We start from the raw sequence: 22,156 nt of genomic DNA, 5'->3' as shown, positions 1-22,156 counted from the left end.
GTGATCTCCATTGCTTCACATTAGGAGGAAGGTGGCTGCACTTTTGTTGTTGTCAGCTGGAGGATGTGTTGCTTCAGAGGGGAGCTACAATGTGCTGCTGCAGGAATGGTTCCCAGTACTTCCCACTGCAGCACTGGTTTTCCTTGTGTTTCATCCCACCCTGAGCAAGAAAGAAGTTTGTAAAGCAAGAAATGTTACTTTTTCTAGTAGCCAATGGAACAGGTGGAATTGGTGGTTTAGTGGGTAGTTTTGATGGTCAGCTGGTAGAATTCTTAATTATTGCAGCAGACTGTAGGTGCCAACTTCTGTGGCTGTAGGTGTTTGGAAGGTAACCTCAGTGGTGAAACATTTCCTTCCCACCTCTTCACCACCAGACCTGGAAGGGTTGTTCCCTCTATAACTTGCCTCCATCACGGTGGCACAAAATAAACTAATGGTTAGCAGGAAAAGAGGGGAAATGAAATTCAGGTTAGAGGCTCTTGAAAATTCTTCTTTGGTTTTTGTAACTAAAGTAACTTATTAATGGGAAAGGCTAACACAGAATAAAGCAGAGTTGACACAGGCCTTGTATATCCCACTGGCAACATGGGAAGGATGACTGGGGAGATGAAGAGACATTTATCTTGCCAGCAAGAGGAACTGGTATGCCCTGAGAGATGTGGACCACAAACAGGGTTTGTACATGAGAGATGGCATCTGTGTCATGTCAGAGCTTATTGAAGACTTTGACTGGGCCTGCTTTGGCCTATGTCAGTTGTTCTGCAGGCAGGTGTCCTCCACCCTCCTAATGCAGTCACGGTGATGGCTCATTTTTCAGTGGCTGCGCTGACACCAAGGCTTCAGACTGAATCCACTGGGCTTTACTTGGCTCATTGCATGTGACTGAGTAAGACTGGGAACAGTGAGGCTTTTAAAACAGCCTGAAGAGCAGGGGATGTGGGAGCCTATGGCTTGTGGGGAGGGGTCAGTGTATGCTGTGCAGGGATGCTTCATGAACAGGTTTACAAAATCTTGCTCTCAGTGCTGTAGCAAGCTCAGAAAGGAGGTCCTTTGCCCATATTCTGAGTTGATCTCAAATGTGAAGCCAAGGGGTATACCTACAGTGGATAGCTGGGGTGCTGCTCCTTCCTTTTCCTGAGTGCACGTGTATTCAGATTCCATGTTGCTTTGCAGTGCTGGCTTTGGTCAAACTGTGGGATCTGCTGTAGGCAAGGACCTAAGCTGAAGGGTGGCCATTCTCTCTGAGAGAGTGAAAACCCCCAATATGGCTTTATCTGTGCTTTTGTAGGCAACGAATGGCATGTTAGGCTGGAGTACACTTAACCCCTCTGTTCACATACTTAATTGTGACTGAGATCACTATCACCTGTAGCCTGCCCTGATTCACTAATTTGACCTCCTTTGACTCTCAAAGTTCCTGGAAAGTTGCTGGTGTCTGTGAAAGCCCAAGTTCCACACTTCCTCTTAATGTGCACATTAGTGTGCTATAGTTTTGTTTTATAATGTGTACAATAGGTAATACTCAGGATACACATATACTGAGTATTTCCCAAAAAGCAAGAGGACAGGAATTCTCCTTCCCTTACCAGGTCCACCTGCTGGATAATCCAAAGAAAAGCTGGACAAGTTGTTTGCTGATAAACTGAAAAATATACATGTGAGAAGGCAGCTTTGAATGACACTGAGTGTAGAAACTGCAATGTCAAAGGTGCACACTATGGCTTTTTTTTAAGATTCTTCTCTTTGAGGTATTTTTAATAGTTTTTTCTTTTTGCTGCAGTTGTACACATATTAATATCTGTCTTCAGTTAGATTATCTTTGCAAAGTAAGTACAAGGCCATGAATTACTGGAAAAAAGAATAAATTTATCTGGCCCACTCTTCAGGGTGCTCACTAGAGATACAAATAGAATTACTTAAATCATCTTGACTTTTACTCTGTGATGTTGCTTCATTACTTGAACAGAAAAGTGGAAACTCTTCTGAGTTTATATAGTTTGTTCCTTTTAATTTGTTTCTTTTGGTTTCCCAGTACAGTAATACCAAGGGGTTCACAGATCCTAGTGTGTGTAAACACAGCTTGTGACCAACTGTGTGAACTTCAGGCTGTCTTTAGGATCCATATAAGTATGTACTTTTAGGGGTAGTATTACAGTTTTACTTGTGGAGTTGTTTGTTTCTGGGAAGTGGCAAGAGTGTGGGGAAAGGTTGTTACAAGGTAATAATATTAGTGGTTTTGCTGGAGGAAAGGCTTTGTCAGAAAGTATGTTTGCCAGCATTTCTTGAAAGAAATCTTGTATTTGTTTATTGTGTCATGTTGGCACTTGAACCTCCTCCTTCTTTCAGTAGCTGAAGGCAAGTGATGAGGATTTTGCCACTGTCTTGTTTCTGTAGCTTCCACCGGGTGAGAAAACAGGAGCTTTGCTGTTTCATCTTCACTTTGTGGCTCCAGACGTGTCTTCCCCGTGGTGACCTTTTGCACAGTTGCTGCAGCAGAGGGGCTGGAGGTGCTGGTTGGGCGTGGGAGCCCCTCTGCCCTGGCACTTGGGACATCCTGCCACAGGAGTCACTCTGCACTGAGAGGCTGGAAAACAGACTTTGGCTTTGAGAAATGTCGCCTGCAATGGCAGTAGTATGCTGCTACACATTTATTAATTTTAGCTGGTCTTTGAAATGGCAGTGTAGAAACACTGAAATGGAAATGTCAAAATCAAATAGCTGGAGGAAGGGAGGGAGAGAGAGAGGGAGGGAAGGAAGTGTCATTATATGCTTATTTTCTTTACATTTTTCCTTAGGCAGCTGCTCTTAGCTCTTGTCAGAAAAGATATACTGAATCTATGGGGGCCTCTGGTAATTTCTAAGGCCTAGAATGATTTTTTGATGTTTGTTTCTACTAACTTCTGCAGAAGGGGAAATGGTGGTGGTCTGAGACTTGCTGATATTTCTGTTTAAAGTGGTGGTGTGGCATGGCATACTGTCCTCTGCTACCCTATTACAAATGCTGAGAGATCTCAGTTGTTCTGTAGCATAGCCTTGTTGGAAAACTAAGAGAATATCTGGGAAAGTCTGTGACTTGAAGTGCAGATGAGGGAGCCAGCTCTCTTTTGCTGGGAATGTCTCAGAGAGGAAGATTAAATTTAAACTAGCAAAGAAAAGCATGAAGGAACCTGAAGGCTCAGACTAGTCTTGCACTACAAAATGTATTTGATGTAAATTCGATTTTTGTCTTGCAGCAACTCAAATGATATCTTAGCAGCTGGCACCAATTGACTATCTCCCAGAATTGGCACGATGACAGCAATCAAACTGAGTTTATTGCTTTGGGTTTGATTCTTCTTCCAGACTCTTCCCATTCTCAGAAATGTAATCTAGAATGTGTTCCCACAGGAATGATAGCTGCAAGCCTCCTTTAACAGCAAGGACAAAGCATGGTCCTAGTGCAGGATGAAGACAGGTGGACTGTAGTATTGAGCAGCCAATTGTATATTCCAGTTGAGAGCAAGAAGATTATGTGTTGATAAAGGGAGGAACATGGGTTTTTTCTTCATGACGCAGATTCTCATCACAGAGATGATTGACATCTAAGTGTTAGTTTTCCTGCATCTTCTTTTTACTGCCTTTAGAAAAGAATCTCCCTTTCCATTGAGGTGGATAATCTTTACGCTCTCAAAGTTGCCCCTTGCTTTTTTTTCTCTTCTTAAGACAGAATTAAATGTATTAAATGAAGAATGAGCTTTAGCCACTGGACCTCAGTATAGCTGCAGTTTGATAATGTAAGCCAGTAGATGCTGCAGTGGATGTAGTCCTTTGCACATGGAACTGTTTTGAAATGGTGCTGTGTTTCTAATGCTTGTTGAAGAAAGTATGTTAGAATTAATTTTTCATACCTTGTTTTCCAGGAAGTGTGAAGTTAATCACTTTCACTGATAAATCTTTGTTTGATTTATGTCAGTAACTATTTTGTCCAGTCTTTCAATTAGTTTTTAATGCTGACTTCTACTTCTGCTTGCCAGAAGACAGGACAACCTGAAATAGATGTTCACATTTTTTTTCTAGAGCAATAAATTTCAGTGTTCCTTGGGCAGATGGAGGAGATGGAATGCAAAGGGCACATCTCTTTCAACCTCCCTGGTCACTGATCCTTTGAGGAGCTTGTGACAAAGCTCTGTCTGGAGAGCGTGTCCGCATGGCAGCTGCCCATGGCTGAAACAGATCCCTCTCTGCATCTCTCAGGAGCCAGAGCCAGTCAGGGCATCACAGCTATGCCTGAAGCGGGGATGATTTCATGCTGTGCTGCCTGTGCAGGGTGGCAGCGTCGGCACCTGACACCTAAACCATCTCCTCCTGCTCCCTGGCTCAGGTTTGGCCCTCACCTCGCTTGCTTGGGGCTCATCTCCTTTTTGGGTTTGTGGTAGGTGTCCTTCTCCAGACTCTGCCTTTTGCAAGTGTACCACAGCTCCATGCAAACAGGTCTCCCTATCCTTCCCTGGCAGCCCCTTCTCCTCAGCACAGCTCCATAACAGACTGATTAGGCACAGTGACCTTTTTTTAATCTTCTTTTTCTTTTTTTTTTTCTGTTGTTGTTACATAAATGTTCTCAATTGGCAGCTCTAGACTACTGGTATTTGTTGACATCCTTTACCCTGTCTGTGTCTGAAAACCTTCTCCAGGTCCTGGGTACCCCTGGAGGAGAAAGACCTGGTGAGGAAAAGCCTCCTGCAAAGCAGCCATGCATGTATTGGCTAGAGTAGAAAATGGGGAACTGTCCCTGGAGAAGAATGGAGCCCAGAAGTTGGGTCTCACCTTGTTCGTCCATCTCTGCCACCACATCTTTGGGATAGCAGACTGAAGTAGTCAGACAATGAAATTATTTTCTTAAAAAAGAGTAAGAAATTATGCATCAGTATAAAACTAGTCATATTCCACACCCTGCTGAAGATTGCCAGGTTTTCGTGAAGTAAAGCTGTCTGCATTTTGGTTTTTATTTCTGTGGGATACACTTTCTTTTATATCAAGTTATCCTGTGTATCTGGAAGTTTGATGCATTTAGGACAAATAGGCCAAACTGTCATGGTTTTGGTCTGCTGTCTTCTGTACTCAGGCAAGGTCGTTGTTGTTTTAACCTGCTCAGTTAGAGATTCTTACAGCTGTGACTTTACTAATTGTGCACAACCATTTCTGTCCATCCATTGTACACGAACAGTCCTGTCCCAGTTAATGGACTGAATGTTTGTATAAAATGGAGTAGTTTCATTTTTGCAGGTCCTTAACTCTCACAGATGATGCTAAACCAATCATTCTTGTTTTCTATTAAAATAAATCCTTAGCCAATCAAAACCCAACCCAAAGAAATCCCAGTTCTCTGAAGAGGCATTTTCTCATCAGGTATATTCTAAAGAAACCCAGTAGTAACGTTACTAGAACAGCAGTGCAGTATTTGCAGAGCAGTAATTTTAAAGTTACTTGGGTTAAATGTAGATTCACATTTGACATGCTGAACCAAGATGCAGAAATCGTATCATATAAAGGACTAATAAGGAAAAATAGATATAGTTTGGGTATCAAGCATAAGTAAGTTTTCTCCTGTTTTTAAGCACCATCTCCTTAAGAATTTACATTTTAAATTTTACTACAGAAAAGCTACATAGACTGCACTTTCCTGTCTATGTAGATACTTATTGCTTCAGACTGTAGATAGAATAATTTTCCAAATAGCAAGATTCTTTTTTGGCTGGAAAACAGTAAATGAATATTAGATGAGTGTTTGTAATATCCTGTACTTAAGTTTTAAGCATCAGCTATTGTTCAGGGCTAGACAGCTCTGTAACGTAGCAGGAAAAGAGCTTAATGAAATCCAATATTTAGAAGCAGGAGGTAGATGAATTCAGACTTGGAACAGCAATGCCGAATTTTAACAGGAAGGATAACTAACATTTGGAGAAATTTCTGTGGGTGTATGGCTTTATTTATCACTTGAAGTCTTGAACGTGAACCTTTATGTTTCCTAAAGGATATACTGTGTTTTAGGCAAGTTATGGAAATTACTGTTGAATTTCATAGTTGTGTGAAAGGTGGAAAATAGACCCAATGTCCCAGGCCTGGGATACTGTAAGGTAGGTGGGATGTGTTGCTGTGTTTCTGTTAGCTATGAGGTGTATTTCCATTGTGCATTAAGAATAAGCAGCTCCACTCCACAAATGCCTTGCAGAAATAAGTTTCATCTCTGGGACAGAGGGAGGAGAAATTATTTTCTTTGCAAGCTCTTGGTAAGGTAGGGATCTTTTCATCGTTATTTTAATGTCATTAAGACTTTGCATTTTAAGGTTGAGCAAGAGTCTGTATAGGAGAAATGTTAAAGCCCACCCATTGACTGCTCTGGTGGACTGAAAAAATTTTGGGCATTTTGTCTCCTACTGGGAATAACCTTTGTCAGACCAGAGTAAGGTAGAAAATAGTGTCTCTGTGTTTATTCCTTATGTATTTAGGTACCAGGTTGTTCCCCACAAGTACCAAATTGACTCTGCTGCTGATTTGACATGAGTCAAATGCCTACACTGTGCCAAAGGCCACCAAGTGATGAAGATCTTTGGGGATGGGGTGGGGGAGCTACTTTCAAGTCACTGATTGGGCTGTGTTCTGGTGCTTCCTGAAGCAGGATGGCAATCCTGCAGGAGCTGTGATCCTGTAGGACCCATGGCAGGAAACCCTCCCAGCCTGACCTTTCGCTGCTCTCAGTTGTGGTGGCTGACTGCTGCGAGCTGGTGCTCCCAGGGCTGGAGTGTGCTTTTTCTCTGTGAGTTGTGCTTGAGTTGGCCTGTTTTGTTGCCCTGGAGACAGAAGAGTGTGGTATGCTTTCCCCCCGACCAGAAATAGTTTCCTGTACCTTGTGACCAGAGTGCTGTACTCCTCCTCTGGTCTCCAGCCAGGCTGTGTGGTGCTGGAGGGATGGGGTGTGGGGTGATGACCTCTTGTCACAAGTTCTGGTGTGGCTGCTGCCCATGAACACTAGCTGCCCTGCCAGCTCCCCTCCCTCTGCATGATGGTGTAGAATTTCAGGGGAGCAATTGCTCTTGATTTACATCTCCCATGGCATTTTGATGGTTATGTCATTTTGTTTGAGCCTTGCTCCTGTCAGCTGTCTGTCCTGGCTGTCAGGACTCGGTGGCTGAGTAGCACGTGGTGAGCTCTTGCCTCTTCTTCCCTCTTTGCTCAGCTGTTTTTGCTGTCTGCTTCTCTGTGTCCTTGTACTTGGGAACAGATTCTCAGCAAGTGTAGCTGCGCACGAGGGCAACGTGATCTGGGTGGATGAAGGATCCCCTCCTGTAGAAGTTCCAAGTAGAGCTGGGAGGGAAAGTGGAGAATTTGCAAGACCCAAATGTGTGAGCGGGCTATGGATAGTTTGTCTTAAACTGTTGTCCTGCTGTGAGAATCTCTCCCAAATGCAGAGTGTGCAGCAATATTTGTTACTTTGCAACTGCGTTTTGCAAAACTTCATTGGTGAGAGATGCTGCTAAAAGGGAAGCCAAGGCACCCCCACCCCTCCCTGGCAATGCAGGTGAGAAAGTGCTTGCATTGCACCAAGGCCTCAGGAGTGTGGAAGCTCTCCAGGCTTTCTTGCTGTCTGCTACTTTATTGGAGAGTGGTTCTGGCATAGAACTGTGAAATATATGCAACAACAACAATAACTTCCAGGACTGAGAACGAAGAAGAGATGAAAGCAGTAATTTACCTTCCCCCATTCCTGAACAGTAGCAGATGAGGATGTAAGCACATCTCAGCCCCATAAAGTATTAATTGGGACATTTTCTGCAGTTCAGCAGTGGAAAAGAAGACAGAAATCCTGCAATGCCCTGAGCTGCTATTCCCAGCCTGGGAGAGAAAAGTGTTCTGTGCTGAGATTTGGCACAGTCTCTGTCTTCTGCTCATGGGGAAGAGAACAGTTGCCCAAAGCTTCCTTTACAAAGAGAAGGGAAGACCATGCAGAGACTAAGGAGCTGAACAGGCAGCTTTCAGGCAGAGCAGTGCAGTGCTTTGTTGAAATGGGTCTCTAGTGTGGTTCCTATAAATGGGAGGATGCTGCATTCCTACCAGTGATCTACTGAGTAGTCCAGCCAGCCAAGGGTCCTGCTTACTCCTTGTGTGCCACAAGGCTGCAGAGGAGGCGTGTTTTCAAACCCATATGCTGAAGATCTGCATGAAAGGAAATGTCAAGAGTGTGCAGGGACTGCTGCTTCCCCTTGCTATGGTCTTTTGATGGCTGGAATGGGGAGTCCAAGGACTGGAAGTTCTTGCTTGTCTCATTCTAGGCATCTGCATCCCCGAAGTCTAGAGTTTAGTGTCTGCCAGGGCTGCCTAAAAGATTTTGTGTCCCTCAGATCCTTTCAGTCAATCTGTGCTTGTCCAATGTGAGCATTTCACACGAGAAGATGAGGCTTTTATGGTGTAAATTCAGCACTCAGCCATTGCTGTAAAAATCTCAGTGGCTAAAAGACCCCCTGCTTCTTGGCTGAGAACGGCAGAGTTACTCTAGCTCCCTCTCCTTTCCTTGAACTTGCTCATGGGAGGAGAAACCATTTTTTACTTTCCTTGATATTTTTCTTTAGTCCAGATGAATGTCGTGCTTGAACTGATGTTGCCTTTGGGCTGGAATAAGCATACTTAGCATTTGGGCAGAACTTCTTGCCTGGAGTTTTCTAAGTGCGTGATCAGCATTTCACCAGCGAGTCTGTCCGTGGGTACTGAAGTATGGTTACCTTTACAGTTCACTGAAGCTGGCAGAGTTCCCTACTTCACGTGATGGCTGTGCATTAGCAGGAGCTGTGTATTTCCTTTTCCCATTTCATGTGAGTTATCTCTTTTCGTCCAACTCTCCAGCTTTGGAGAAGGGGTAAGTCTCGAAAGGGATGTCACTGCAAGTGGCTTTGTGTATTTAAGAAGCTGATGAAAGAGCTGTGTCTTTTATTCTGCAGCTACTCCCTTTGAATCAAAGGATGCAATACCGGTTTAGTGCTAGTTCTGTAGTGGGAGCGGCAGTCCCGTCGTCTGAAACGGCTGTGAGGTTGGGAGACAGTCGTGTTCCAGCAGTTCCCAGCCCTCTGGATGTCTGCTGAGTCACTGTGTTCTTCTCTCTGTCGAATATGAGCAAGAGCTTAGTTCAGAGTTGTGGTGTTTAACACCTTCTTTCTAATTCTCTTTCAGATCACCAGAAACTGGAACGTGAAGCTCGAATTTGCCGACTTCTAAAGCATCCAAATATTGGTAAACTTCCTTGGGCTCAGAGGGATGGGGGGTGAGACAGGAGTGGTAATGTTTCTCCACCAGCATGCTGTAAGAGAACAGATGTATTCTGAACATTCACAACAACTCATCAAAGTTGCCTGTTGAAATCACCGCAGTTTCTCTGTGACAAATTCTGCATATAACCTTGTTCCATTCCTTAGCATCCTGATCCAGATGTTCACCAAAGAGAGCCATGTTCCCATCTGCTCACCCATGCAGAGCTGTCCCTGCTCCTTGGGTGATGCATGACTCTTGTCTGCTCATCTGACAGTCTGCAATGGGAGTGAGGTGTTGTGTTTGTTTTTCCCACACCCATCTTCTGTTTCTTCTTCTTGGCCCTTTGTGGCATGTCAGTTTAAATGCTGTATTCAGTAACATGCCCAAAGTTAAAGGAGGGTGGACTAATACATCAGCTCTTCTCATTACAGTGGCCACTTACTCTGAAAACAAGAGACCAAAACCAAATTGCCTGTTTTGATGGAAATGAGTACTGGAGTAAAGGGAATGGTTTTATCTAGAAATACAGGAAGAGGCAAAATAAGGCACAACATAAAAAACTACATTATTTATTGAACTGTAGAGAGAGGGCATGGATTTTTATCTAGTTCCAAAGCACCGTGGAATTTTGGACCCTTAATAATCCTCTTTTTAGGTTTTTTAAAATAAGTAAAACCTCTAGGATCCTAGCTAAGATCTGATTTAATTTATTAAGAAAACATTAAGAAATATCAAACTGCCACCTTCAACCAAGCCACAGTTAAACATCCATGCCTGGGAAACCTGCCTTTCTTTTGCATAACTGTCAATGTAGATAATACTTTAAGGGCATTTGTCTGGTCTCCTGACTTTCAGCTTCTCAGTCATTTGCTCCTATCATCTCAAGGCCTGGGAGAGGAAAGGTGCCTTAGAGCATGGACTAGCATCTGTAGCCTATTACATATGTGATGAAGAAGGAATTTCCACAAGCTCGGGACCTCACATAGTGCAAAGCTCCTTAGTTGCAGCTTTTCAGCAGAAAGAGCTTTCTTGCGTCTGAATGTACTTGTGGAGGTATGGCATGAGGAGAGGAGCAGCGGTCACTTGCTGCAGTAATTTGCACTGATGAATATATTAGCCAGAATATTTATTTCTTGGCAATATTCACGATGACTAAAACTCTATTTATTGAGCTTCATTTGCCCTGTAAGACTTGCCGCACTTAGTTTAGTAGGTGATGTCACTTTTTATTTTGACCTTAACTTCACTTTAATCATCTCTCCTTTTTATAATTTCTTACATCTTTTCTTGACAGACTTTTCACAAAGTAAATCTGATAGACAAGAGAAAAACCACTTTTATAAGTAAACTGCATGGAAAACAGAAACGTATCACATTCCTGGTTCAATTCTACAGCTTGTTCCTCATCTGTAATGAGTGGTGATGCTTGTCTCCTGTTCTGTTGTGGTTTGGAAAAGACAGTTTGGGGAAATGTCCATGGTTCTTGCATTTTCTACAGAGAATTTCTTGTCTTCCTAGAAGGAACAATTTTTCTTTTAAGAAAAGGAGCTGGTCATTGTAAACTCAATGAGTGCTCACAAATAGAAATAGAGGAATTAAGTTTTAGGCCTACGACAAAGTTGAAGTGTGTTAAGACCTCAAGAAGTCATATGGTCCATTCAGTAGTCCTGTGAATACCTTTTATACCTGGCTGGTTCCAGGTATATTTGTTCTTAAAAACCTTTACTGCTTTCACAGCCCCTGGTGGCAGTCTTTAAAATTTTAATTTTTCTGTCAGATAAACATTAAAAACATAATTTACTGCTCTCTTAGCTTGTTGTTTCTAGTTCTATCTGGAGTATCTGGGGAAAATAGTTTTTCCTTCTTGTAACAATCTTTTACATATTTGAAGACTGTTATCATGTCTCTTTTTAGTCTTTTTTTTCAGACTAAACAAACCCAGTTCTTTCAATCTTTTCTTATACGTCATGTTTTCTAGACCTTGTATTTTTATTTTTTTTTTCTTTTCTTCCCCCCCTCCCCCATCCTTCCCTGGACTCTCACCAGTTGCTTCATATCTTTCTGGAAATGCGATGCCCAAAACTGGACGTAGGATTCTAACTCAGGTCCTGTCAGTGCTGTGTAGAGGGGGAAGAAGTACTTCACCGGTCCTACCAAAGATACTCGTTTTGTACATCAACCTTTGAAACTTGTCACTGTTGATGCAAGTTTGTTTTCTGATACTGATACTTATTGCTGCTGACTACTTTCCGCACAACTTCTGGCAAGCAAATAATTTTTCCATCTTGTATAGATGAGAGTTCCTACTGAAGTGTACATTTGTCTTTATTAAAACAAACAGGAAGAAATCCAGCCTGTGGGTTTCCCCCTCCCCAAATTTGTCAAGACCATTTTGATTTATAGTATAGTTGATAGTATAATAGGGTTGCAGCTCCCACAGTAACGTGGTCTTTAATAACAATGCCATATATTACATCATGTAGATAATTAATAACACTGTTGAATACTGTTGAATACTGTTGGAGTCTGGACAAACTCTTGAAGATATCCCTTGATACATTGTTCCAGTTTGACAGTGATCAATTTTGAGTATTTTTAGAATGAGTTGTATACACTATTGTAAGCTAGTTCTGAATACATGTTTTTTCTTAATTGCTTGTGGAAAGAGCACGTAAGATGCTGTCAGAAGCTTTGCTGAAGTCCAGATGCTACATGCACTGCTGCTTCCATGTTCCTTGGACTTGTTAGGTTGTCATAGAAGGGAAACATGTTGTTCTGACATAGCGGTATTTTTTTTCCTCGAAATGTGTATTAGCAGTTAGTAATCACCTAGTTACTGGCATTCCATGTTGTAAACTCTTCTGCATGAATACTTGGTGTGTTGCCTCAGTGTGAGCTCTGTGCGTAACACTGCACAAACCATGAAGAATTCAGCAGATTTTGAACTTGCTTTCCATTTCAAGTTTTGTTGTTACTGTTTTTGTTGCAAATTGCGTTGCAGCAAATCCTGTTCTTCTACAGTGACCTGAGCCTGCAGTGAGTCTCGGGCAGAAGATTGAAAGTTAGGACTCTGTGAGGCAGGCAGAGTACACAGGATATAAAGCAAGCCTGTTGCTGAATTTGTGATTGTTATGCATTTACTGCTGGACAGTTGATTCTGGACAGCAATGCACTGACCATAACACTGCTACTTTGATAAAATAACGATTACTTAAGATACAGGGTAATGGTGATATTTCCGTTTGCTGTTGCTTTTTGTGAAATGACTGCTTTCTGAGTTATCCTAACATGCCTTCATAAAATCTTAGACCCAATTATAGGCTATTGCTGTGTAGTTGGGTGTTTTACTTGTCTTTAGATGCACATTATGGCCAAGGTAATCACAGTGGAGTAATCCTTCCAAGAGCTTGGTGTTGCAATAGGGTTTTTTGTCTGGACAAAAAAAAAAGGTAACTTGAGACAATTTTCTTCTGATTTCCAATTCATGGTATGTACCATGTTGAATGTGTCATTATAGCTGGTCAGACTTCAGTAGAGGAAGTACTTCTTTCCCCAAGTTTCAACTTGTTCTTTTTCCTCCTGACAACTTCTAGAAATCTTTGAATTCTGGCCCAGAGAAGCCATTTGCCAGCCATGGTCACCAAATACAGCAGAATTGGACAGAGATCAAACAGTGATCTGTTCATTTCAAAAAATGCACCCATTACTGAGGATATGGGTATGCTAAAGAGGCAGAAGGCAACATCATTAATCTGTCCATAAGCAGATAAAGTGCATGTGGAAGTTGGGAAGAGTCGTGGCTCTATGGGGAATTCCACTTCTTGAACAACTTACTCTTCCAGTGATTCACTTATGTGTAAATCTTGTGGGCATTAGACATGGATGCATTTGGGAAGAGCTCTCTTCTCCCTTCATCTCTGCTTTTCTGGAAAGAAGCAGATTTCTATAAGCACACTTATAGCCCTGACTTGCAGGTGCTTTCCTGATTGTGCCAGTTAAACTTGTGCAGTGCCTAAGATAAAATGAACTTCTGTTTGTTGCAGAGCTAAACTTACAATGTGTTCCATATTACTCTTGCTTACTGGAACACCTCTTTTGGTCTTCTGCTTAGTCAGTCTGTGTATTTAATTTTTAAATCTTGTAATTCATTCACTACAGGGATTCTCTTGTCAAAAATTCATTTTTCTTTTCCGTGCTTCCTGCTATCCATTAAATGTTAGAACAGTGACAGAGCTGTGAACCCTAGTATTATCCTGCAGGCTTGTTCAGTGCAGATGAGAAGTTCAGAACAGTGCTGAATGTGACCTTCCCTGTCCTAGGACTCCCAAAGTAATAATGATGCAAAATTTGGTCAAAATCATCGTTCATAGTTTTGAAAACTCTTTTCTAGCATTCCTGTGTTCTCCTGCAAGGGTAGGATTGTTCAGTGTGACTTGGTCAGTGTACAGAGCAGAAGTCTGCTCTGTCCGTGGATTTTGTCCACTGTGTTGTTAGGTGTTGCCTTTCTCCTAAATTTTCTTTGTTATGCCAGTCTAAATATGTGCCTCATCTTTGGATCTGTGACTAGTTGATCTGTACTCTGTCTTAGATATTTTTAACCCAGCTGTACAGACATAGTTCTTTCATATCTTTTGTTCATAGTTGGAACTGAGCACTTCTGGTTGGTCATTGTGCCCCAGCTCATGGCAGCCTTTGCTCTGAAGAACTGGATGCACTTGGGTCTAGAATAATAAAAATACATACTTTAAGAGAAGTTGGTAGTAGCCCAAGAGCCACAGCCAAATTCTGTTTCTGATTTCTGCCTTCATATACTCTGCTGAACTGCTTCAGAGTTAATTTCTTTGAGGGAATTTATAGCAGTGGTGAAATGCTGTCCTCAGCATCTATCAGAATTATTGCTTTTTCAGGTTTTTCCTACTTCAGACTTCTTTTCCAAAATATACTTGCATCTGAATTCTTTTTACTTTAACTTCTGTCTGTTGGCTTTTCTCAGTGTAAACCACAATTTTGGACATGTCCTTATTTAAAATGGGAAGAAAATGGTATAGAAATCCCCTGTGAATTAGAAGAATTTCTTTTAATCTGGATGAGTCTTATTTCCTTTGACAAGTGGTCTGTTCTCCTAGTACCTCTGAGTTGTGGGAGCAATTTTGATGGATGCATGTAAGAAAAGGCCTCCAGTTTGTGTGCCCTTAAATGATGGTTATGATCGAGGTGCAAAGTGGTGCAAAGACTAAGAAGAACACTATCCTTCTGTGTACAGCCCAGATGGAGAATCCCACAATGCTCATAACTAACCTGTGTGGGAAATCGTGCACTGACCATGTCTGCAGTAATACTAATACTGGATTTGTTGTCTTAGTGGTATCAGCTACAGCTTCAGGTTCAGTCGTTCCTCATTCTGAGATACTAGTCTTGATAACAAGGCCCTCAAATTTTCCCCCCTGCTGCCACTTGTAATGTTTTCCTATCACCTTTTCCTTAACAAGAGATTTGAGCTGCTTCCTTAGTGAACAAGAAAAAAACGTAGGCTGTGTTTTGCTATAAACAGCAGATTTCCTTGTTTTCATTTGGCTGCAGGCATCCAGACTGCCTTTGCAATTGGGACAGAAAGGATGCGATGTGCAAAGAATAGTTAAAATGCTGGGGATTATCCAGTGGTTTGGCCACGATTACTGCCCTTTGGATACTCGAGTGTTTCCAAGTGGGATGCTCCCACGCATGGCTGGCTTTTCAAAGCTGCTGTCCTGTGATTTCTGTTGCTGAGGTACTGCTTCTGGTGCAGAGAGAGGATGGTGTGGGGAAGGTGGGGTGGGTGGAGAAGAGACGTTGTAGCAAGATTTATGCTTTGTGACTTTTTCAGTAACTGAGCATCTTTTCCTTGGAAGTGTCATGGGTCTGTTTGAGAGGACAGCAACTTGCTGAGCTTCTTAAGAGGTCAAAAAATATTTGTGGACTTATGCCCTTAACCTGCTCTCCTCCTACCTTGCCAAAAAAAAAAAAAAGGAAGGGAAAAACCCACCAACAAACACTCAAAAAACCTTCAAAGAAACTATCAGCTGGAGTGCGCTCGTGCTGGAAAGTTTGAGCCTTTGAGCTGCAAGTTACCATTTATTGTTTGCAGTCCCTTCACTGCTAGAGATTTAGGCGAGTGCCCATGCATGTCTGCCTGATAGGATGTTCCCCAAAACCCCAGGTAGTCCACCTTTTTATTTCTCATTCTGATTTTCACAGTTAATTCTTTCACTATTTTTTACCTCTTCGTGTTTTTATCTTTTACTGCCATCTCTTCCTATAGCTTTTCCTGTAGTTTTAAGAAAAACATTTCTCCATAAGCCCCCTCAATTTGGGAATGGAGGAATAATTGCACTTTTTTCCTTGCCAGGGGTTATATTTATTCTGTGTGTCTCTCTGGTCTGTACTAGAGACATATTTGGATTACATTATTCATCTCTGTAGCTGTGAGATTTATCTGTATGCAAGCAATCCCTTAAAAAATAAATAGTGGGATGAGGGCCAGACTCAGTGCACTCAAAGGTACTGCAAAAATCGGGGGAGATTTCCTCTTCTCCTCCCCTCCCCACTCTATTTAGGATAGCACCGAGGACTGGAGGGAGCCTTCTTTGGGGTTCCCCCTGCCCAAGCCCTGCACGCAGCAGGGGGGGGCAGCTGCTCTCGAGTGAAATCGTGCAAGCGACAACCTGCCTTTTGAACAGAGCTCACGTCTGTGGGAAGGTGTCATGGCTGTCCTGGCAATGAGAAACAGGAGGTGTGAACATCAGGGTCCTTCAGCAAGGTTTGGGGGATGTCAGGCAGAACATCTGCCTGCATGGGCAGGAGCACTGCAGTGCCACACCAAAGGCCATCTCATCCCTGATGGCAGAAATACGTGTAGCCAAGCTGCAGAGCATTGTACGAGAGAGCTATAATTTGTCACGGCCACTATCTTTGTTCTATTAATTCTAATAAAGTAGGTGTTCTCTGTGTATTTTCTTTGAGACATCAATGAAGTCGGTTTGTTATTATTTTGGGGGTTTTTAGAAAAAGCTCTAATATAATACCAGTGGTTATCAGAAGTACTTTGCTTATCTGCTATGTGGCTAATAGGAAATTATTAGTAACAATTCTGGATGGTCGTGATTGCACTGTTATCAGGAAAGCAGGAAATATTTCTGTTAATGCACTCTTTTGGCTCATGTAATGTTTAAGTAGGGCATACTAAATGTTATGTATCGTGCTAAACTTCAGCTTTTCAATACAGACATTGTAAAATCAAAGGAAAAGTAACATTTAGTTGGGACTGAAATGTATTTTAAAAATACTTTTTTTGTGTGTGTATTTATTTATTTATTTAACTTTTGTTTTTTATCACTGCAGAAGGATGAGTTTTGTAATAGGAAAGGTACTGTTCTCCCTGCAGCTCCTTTCTAGGCTGTGAATTTCTGTGCATAAAGGAATTTCCTGACTGGGCTGTGCTTTAGCCTCATTTTTTAGGGCTGGAGTGTTACAAAGGTTACCGTGAGAACAATGGTGTGGGGGTGGAACCCACCTCTGTGTGTGTCTGCCTTTTCACACTTTCTTAGGACTATTCCTTGTGTTTCTTTGCAGAGCCGGCAGCAACATCATTCTGCCTGAACTGGAGCAGAGTGTTAACAAGTCCTTCTTCTCTTCCATTTTCCAAAGCTTTAGAACATCAGTTGGTGTGAAATGCTGTGGACTTGGGGAGTCTACAGCAAGCTGGTGTACATCCAGCATACTGTGACCTCTCTGTGTCAGATTTTGGAGAGGAGGGAAAGAGTCCATGTTCCTACGAGACTGGTGAACAGCAGCCTACTATGTCCTGTTAGCTAACTGTCCTGCTACCATTAGTTACTGTTCTGACAAAGCTGGTCATTAGCTGCTGGAACAGATGATTTCTAGAGGATTATTTGCATTACACAATTTAATGCTTTTTAATAGCGAATTTTTAATTAAAAGGAGAGTCTTTTGGAAGCAGCCTGAGCAGCTGCAGCTGAATTTTGCGTGTTTAATGTAATTAGAGAAACAGCTGGGGTGGGAGCTGAGCACCCAGCTCACAGGCAGTCACAGGTTGGTGGTGGCTCCTGGCGGGACAGACATCCCGAGTGATGCGAACCGTGCAGGAAGCGTCCTGGCGCTCAGCCAGGCTTGGAGGTGGTGGGACAGTTCCCATCTTGGCTGCCCAGGCTGGTGAGCAGCTGGGGAAGCAGAGAGTGGGTGGTAGCCATCTGTGTCAGTTCACTTGTCACTTGTGCTGCCATGGACAGTAGTGCTCAGTTTGCAGTCTGTCGGACCATGTGTATTTGTATCTATAGTTCCAGCACCTCCTGGCACGTTGGAGAGTATCATTGGAAGAGGGCATGAGGTAGGTTTTAGCCTTCAGTTTTATTCTGCTTCTTCTGACATGTGGAGTCTCTTGAAATACACCCTTTGCAGTTGCTCTTACCTCCTCCATTTCTCCATGATACAGGCAACTTGTTGGAAACTGCTGAGAATTGGAGCTGTGGCTGTTTCTAACGAGTAGCTGACCCTTAAATAACATGCTTCAGTCCAGAAGATCCTGGAGTACTTTTGAGTTTGTACTACTAAGGCTGCATGAAAGAGTTCCTGTGTTACAATTACCATGACCCAGGAAACAACCATAAATCTCTGTTGCCTTGTATTGGCTCTGCAGAAGGTACTGCAACACAGGCAACTTACTTTAAGAGCCCCAAATATTACATAATCACAGCACACAGTCTGTTGATGCAGAGATAGTTGGCTAATACCATACTTTATGTTCCCGTAGTATCAAAATGCTTTACATTTAAGAACACCAGTGGACCTAGATTTAGCAGACAAGATTATCTGTAGCTTGAACACTGTCCTTAAGGACAGGCAAAGCCTACTGGTATGCAGGAGCAAGCATATTTCAGTCCACATTACCTTTTCCTAAGCAGAGATGAGTGATTGCCAGGTGAAGATACTGGGAATTGTCCTGTGGAATTCTTCCTCTGTAATTGCCTTTTGTTGTGTCTTCAGAAACCTCTTTGCTGGCAGATACTTACTTGCAGCACAGTTGCCAGAAATCACCCTGTGTTAACAATAGCCTGCCTGCTCCAACTATGGGCTGAGCCCCTGGGCAGCCCTGCTCCATTGTTTACTGTGGATGTGGGATACAGGGTAATGCTCATCCTGGGGCTTATGTGGCAGACATAAATGCTCCAGGCATATTGTGCTTGACATAAGAGTAAAAAGATAATAATATTCAGCACACTGGACAGAGTGAAAGGGAGATGTGGGTCAAAGCTAGACTAGGCATATTCCGTGTTTGTTTCCCCAATATCAATTGGCCTTTTAGATGTGACCTTTTAAAAATGAGATGCCTGTTGCTTTTCAGTGTCTTCTTACGTTCCTGTAGTTCAGGTGGGATTTTGTAAAAATTGAAAGCTCTTTGCTGATCTCTTCATGATTCACTTCAACTTTTGCATTCACAAAGCCTTGCTGTGCATGACTCAGCAGCAATTTGCATTGGTTGTTAGGCTAGTGCAGTTTGATATGAAGGAGATTTTGCTCTCATGCTCACTTGGTTCATATCACAGTCAGCAGAGAGCTGTGGTTGTCTGTACAGCGTCACTTTATTCAAGCAGGGAATGTAAACCACATTGCATGACTTACTGTATTGCTGTTTCTCACTAAAATACCTAATTTTCTGTAGTTACTATGATAGCCTATTAATGTTATTTCTTTCAAAAATAAAAACTGTATGTGCATGAGGATTTTGAAACACTTTGAAGTAGCAGCTTAAAGTTCTACTCTTGAGGCAAGATTTCCAATGAGTCTCTGAAGACAGCAGGCAGAGAAAAGTAATATTCCCAGCAGATGTTCTTAGAAAGTGCTTGAATTCCTGGTACACAGCTGCTGTTAGGTTCAGTAGCCGCAGCACATCCCCTTGAGCCACTCACTGTGGTATCAGGCTCTTTGCAAATGCTCTGGATTGCATTAGGGACTCGGACCTGACATACACACCCATACGAGATAGAAAATAACTTGCCTAACTTGCATCAGGCTGTGTCGAAGATCTGGGTTTTTGGGGAATGGGAGTGGTTTTGATATCACTGTTTTTCTGTTGATATTTTTTCCAAAAGGCCAGCTTTGTGGGAGATGCTTCCAGTACAGGAAAGACCAGTTTACATAGGATGAGGCTGGAGAGGAGACTGAGGGTAGAAAAGGATCCTTAAACCAGTTAGCTAGGTTGTGCCCTGTGAGTTGTGATGCATCACAGATCTTTAACTGTGCAGAATTACACGTGTGCATTTAAAATTGGAGGAAGTTTGGGGTAGCAGACTCTCATCACCCTTGGTGGAGTATCACTGCAGTACCAGATTCAGGACTCTATATGATTAAAGTTAGAATTTTTACAACTTGCTGAAAACATTGTTTCATCAAGATGCTGTACTGAAATGACTCTTTATTTCTCCCAGAAGCCATGTGCTTCTTGAAGATATCCAAGTGGTGATGCACACTTTCTGATGACCGAGCAGCTGGTATTGTAGAAGATGTTTCTACCTACCAGTCTGTAACTGATTCTACTCCTTTGGATAGCATTTGTTCTGGAAGTGCTTACTAGTGCTCTAAGGTTTTTTTATTTATTATTTCTAAAGTTATCAGTAAGACCTACCAGTCTTACAAAATTAGATGTGCATGTGAACTCTACAAACCCTCTGTTTTTTGTGTGGATGGGACTTTTTCCTGTGCTCTGAAAGGACCTTGGGTAAAGTCTTTCACCATATCCTGTAACTGATTTAATCCCTTGATGTCTGACTTGCTTCTGTTTTCTTTCTTACTCTCTTCTCTTTGTCTGTTCTTGTGAACCTAACCATTGTAGTACATGCTCTTTCATCCATCAGAGATCTTTGAATGAGAAGAGTCATCAGGGGACTCCAGCTGTGTGTGGTGTTGGCAGGGTCTAATTTCCTACATCTATAAGACTCCTTGTGTTAAGAGTGTTTGGCTAGGAAGGAAATACGGTATGAATTGCTGCTTCTGGGCAACAGAATGAGCTAATAGAAATAATCTACCTCATCTTCTGGTGAATAGAGTGAGATGAGGTTCCTTGGCAAGTGCTGGGTTTTTTTGTAGTTTGGTTGTGTTTTGGAAGATGCTGTGTTGCTGTTGTGCAACTTCCCTCTTGCCGCGACTTGAGACTTTTTGTGATGTGTGCATTTGTCTAGCCTGCTGTGCTAGACATAGACATCACTGCTCCCCTGACAAGAGAAAAAAAAAAAGGAGTGCTGTAATGTTTTTGAAGAAAAGGTTAACTGGATGAGTACTTTTATTTTTATTTCTCCATATTTCTTATCCTGTATAATCAGGGTTTGGGCATACTTTGCCCTCCAGTACTTACATATTATTATATTTTTCACCCTCTTGTGTCAAAAGGTTACACAGATATGAGCAACCTTTGTGAACTCTACTCAACGACTTGGTTGAAGCCGAACTTGTGGTAGGTGGTAATGAAGTTGTCAGACAGTGTGTCAGAACCAGCAGCCTGTGAACAAATGGGATGCTCTTTTCATGGGAAAGTGTCTGAAACAGAGGACAGCCCAGTACTTGGGTTTCACTCTTGGAACTGGCCATTCAGGAAACTGTGTCCTGCCTTCAGGTGAAGGACATTTGCACAGGTTATCCTTAAGCAGAGAGAGTTCATTACCACCTGGACAGTGGAGGTATCAGATGGTTTCTGATGTTTGTGTATCTTCATGATGAATACTTACACAATGTGGGTCATATTTGTGAACCAGAATGGAGAGGAGGCACAGAACCTTTTAAAATGTTTTTTATCCTTCAGTTACTTCTAAATATATGCTATTTCATGGAGTGGCTGAATAGTTTTGGAAAAGGCAGATCATGTGTTTAAGCTGATTGTCCCTAGTAGTTAGCCCTGTATTAGAAAACAGGGCATTTTGACTTCATGTGTCAGCAGAGTGAACCATGGCATCAGAGCTGTCCATTGCAGTCTCCTTGCTGGTCAGGAAAGCTCTTGTGGTTCTGCAGGATGGTAGGGAAGCAAAATGTTACAGTGAAAGGGCACTAGTGTTCTTTCTATTCTGCTACTGGGTATTGTTTTTGTTTCTTCATGTCAGCATCACTATGAAGTAGGCGAGGACTGGAATTGTAAGTCATAAGTTTTGATATATTCAGACTTGTCCTAATCCTTTTTGACTCCCCTCATTGCTGTCCCCTTTCACACTTAAAGCCTAATATTTTGAGCTGTCACTAGTTATTCCTGTGCAGGGTGGTGGGGCCCAGTGTCATTTTTCCTATAGCTTTTCTAGATTTTGCTATTCTACCGTTACTCTCTGAGCTTTGTTACCTCAGCAGCTTAAATCCTGGGCAGATTTTGTTCCAGCATCGCTCTGGGCTGTTGTGAGGAGGCAGCTCCCTTGTTAAGTTAATGACCTGTGTCCTGCCTTCAAGGTCTTCTTTTGCTGTGCAGCCCTAGGGTGATGTACAGCGTCAGTATTTATGAACTGTCTCTGTCCTCCTGTCATGGTTCCTCACCTAAGGATGCGAGTAGTGTTTTACTGTCCTTGAAGGCTCTTTTTGCTGCTTCTGCCAGTCTCTGCCAGCTGAATTGCTACTTCCTTCCCTTTTCATAATGTAGCTGACAAAATTGCTTTCCTCAGGACAAAGAAATAGCACCAATCAGCTCATTTGTGTTTCATTTTCTGATGTAATTTGCTGCCCGCATCTTTGCGTCAAAGTTTATCTTTCACTGTTTCTCACTTCTACCTGCAGACATGTTTGTTGTTCCTTTTTCAAGGCCACTGTTCTCAACCTGCTGATGGCTGTGCTCCTCCTCTGTCATGATTTCATTCAT

At 42.4% G+C, this 22,156-nt stretch overlaps 1 protein-coding gene across 13 annotated transcripts in view; it reads left to right on the top strand.

The window, feature by feature from the left end:
• CAMK2G (calcium/calmodulin dependent protein kinase II gamma) overlaps window positions 1–22,156 on the top strand; it is a 117,695-nt gene that overhangs the window by 44,128 nt on the left and 51,411 nt on the right. For all 13 annotated transcript variants that reach the window (XM_027699983.1, XM_027699981.1, XM_027699986.1 and 10 more), the window contains one exon: window positions 9,199–9,258. In XM_027699983.1, the coding sequence (XP_027555784.1) occupies window positions 9,199–9,258 (60 nt within the window). The remainder of the gene's footprint in view (window positions 1–9,198; window positions 9,259–22,156) is intronic.

The sequence above is a fragment of the Neopelma chrysocephalum genome, unplaced genomic scaffold (genome assembly GCF_003984885.1).
Source record: "Neopelma chrysocephalum unplaced genomic scaffold, ASM398488v2 Primary Assembly neopelma1_143, whole genome shotgun sequence".
Taxonomy (NCBI): Eukaryota; Metazoa; Chordata; class Aves; order Passeriformes; family Pipridae; genus Neopelma; species Neopelma chrysocephalum.
Note: the sequence above shows the minus strand (reverse complement) of the source record. Positions and strands in the feature narration are given on the sequence as shown.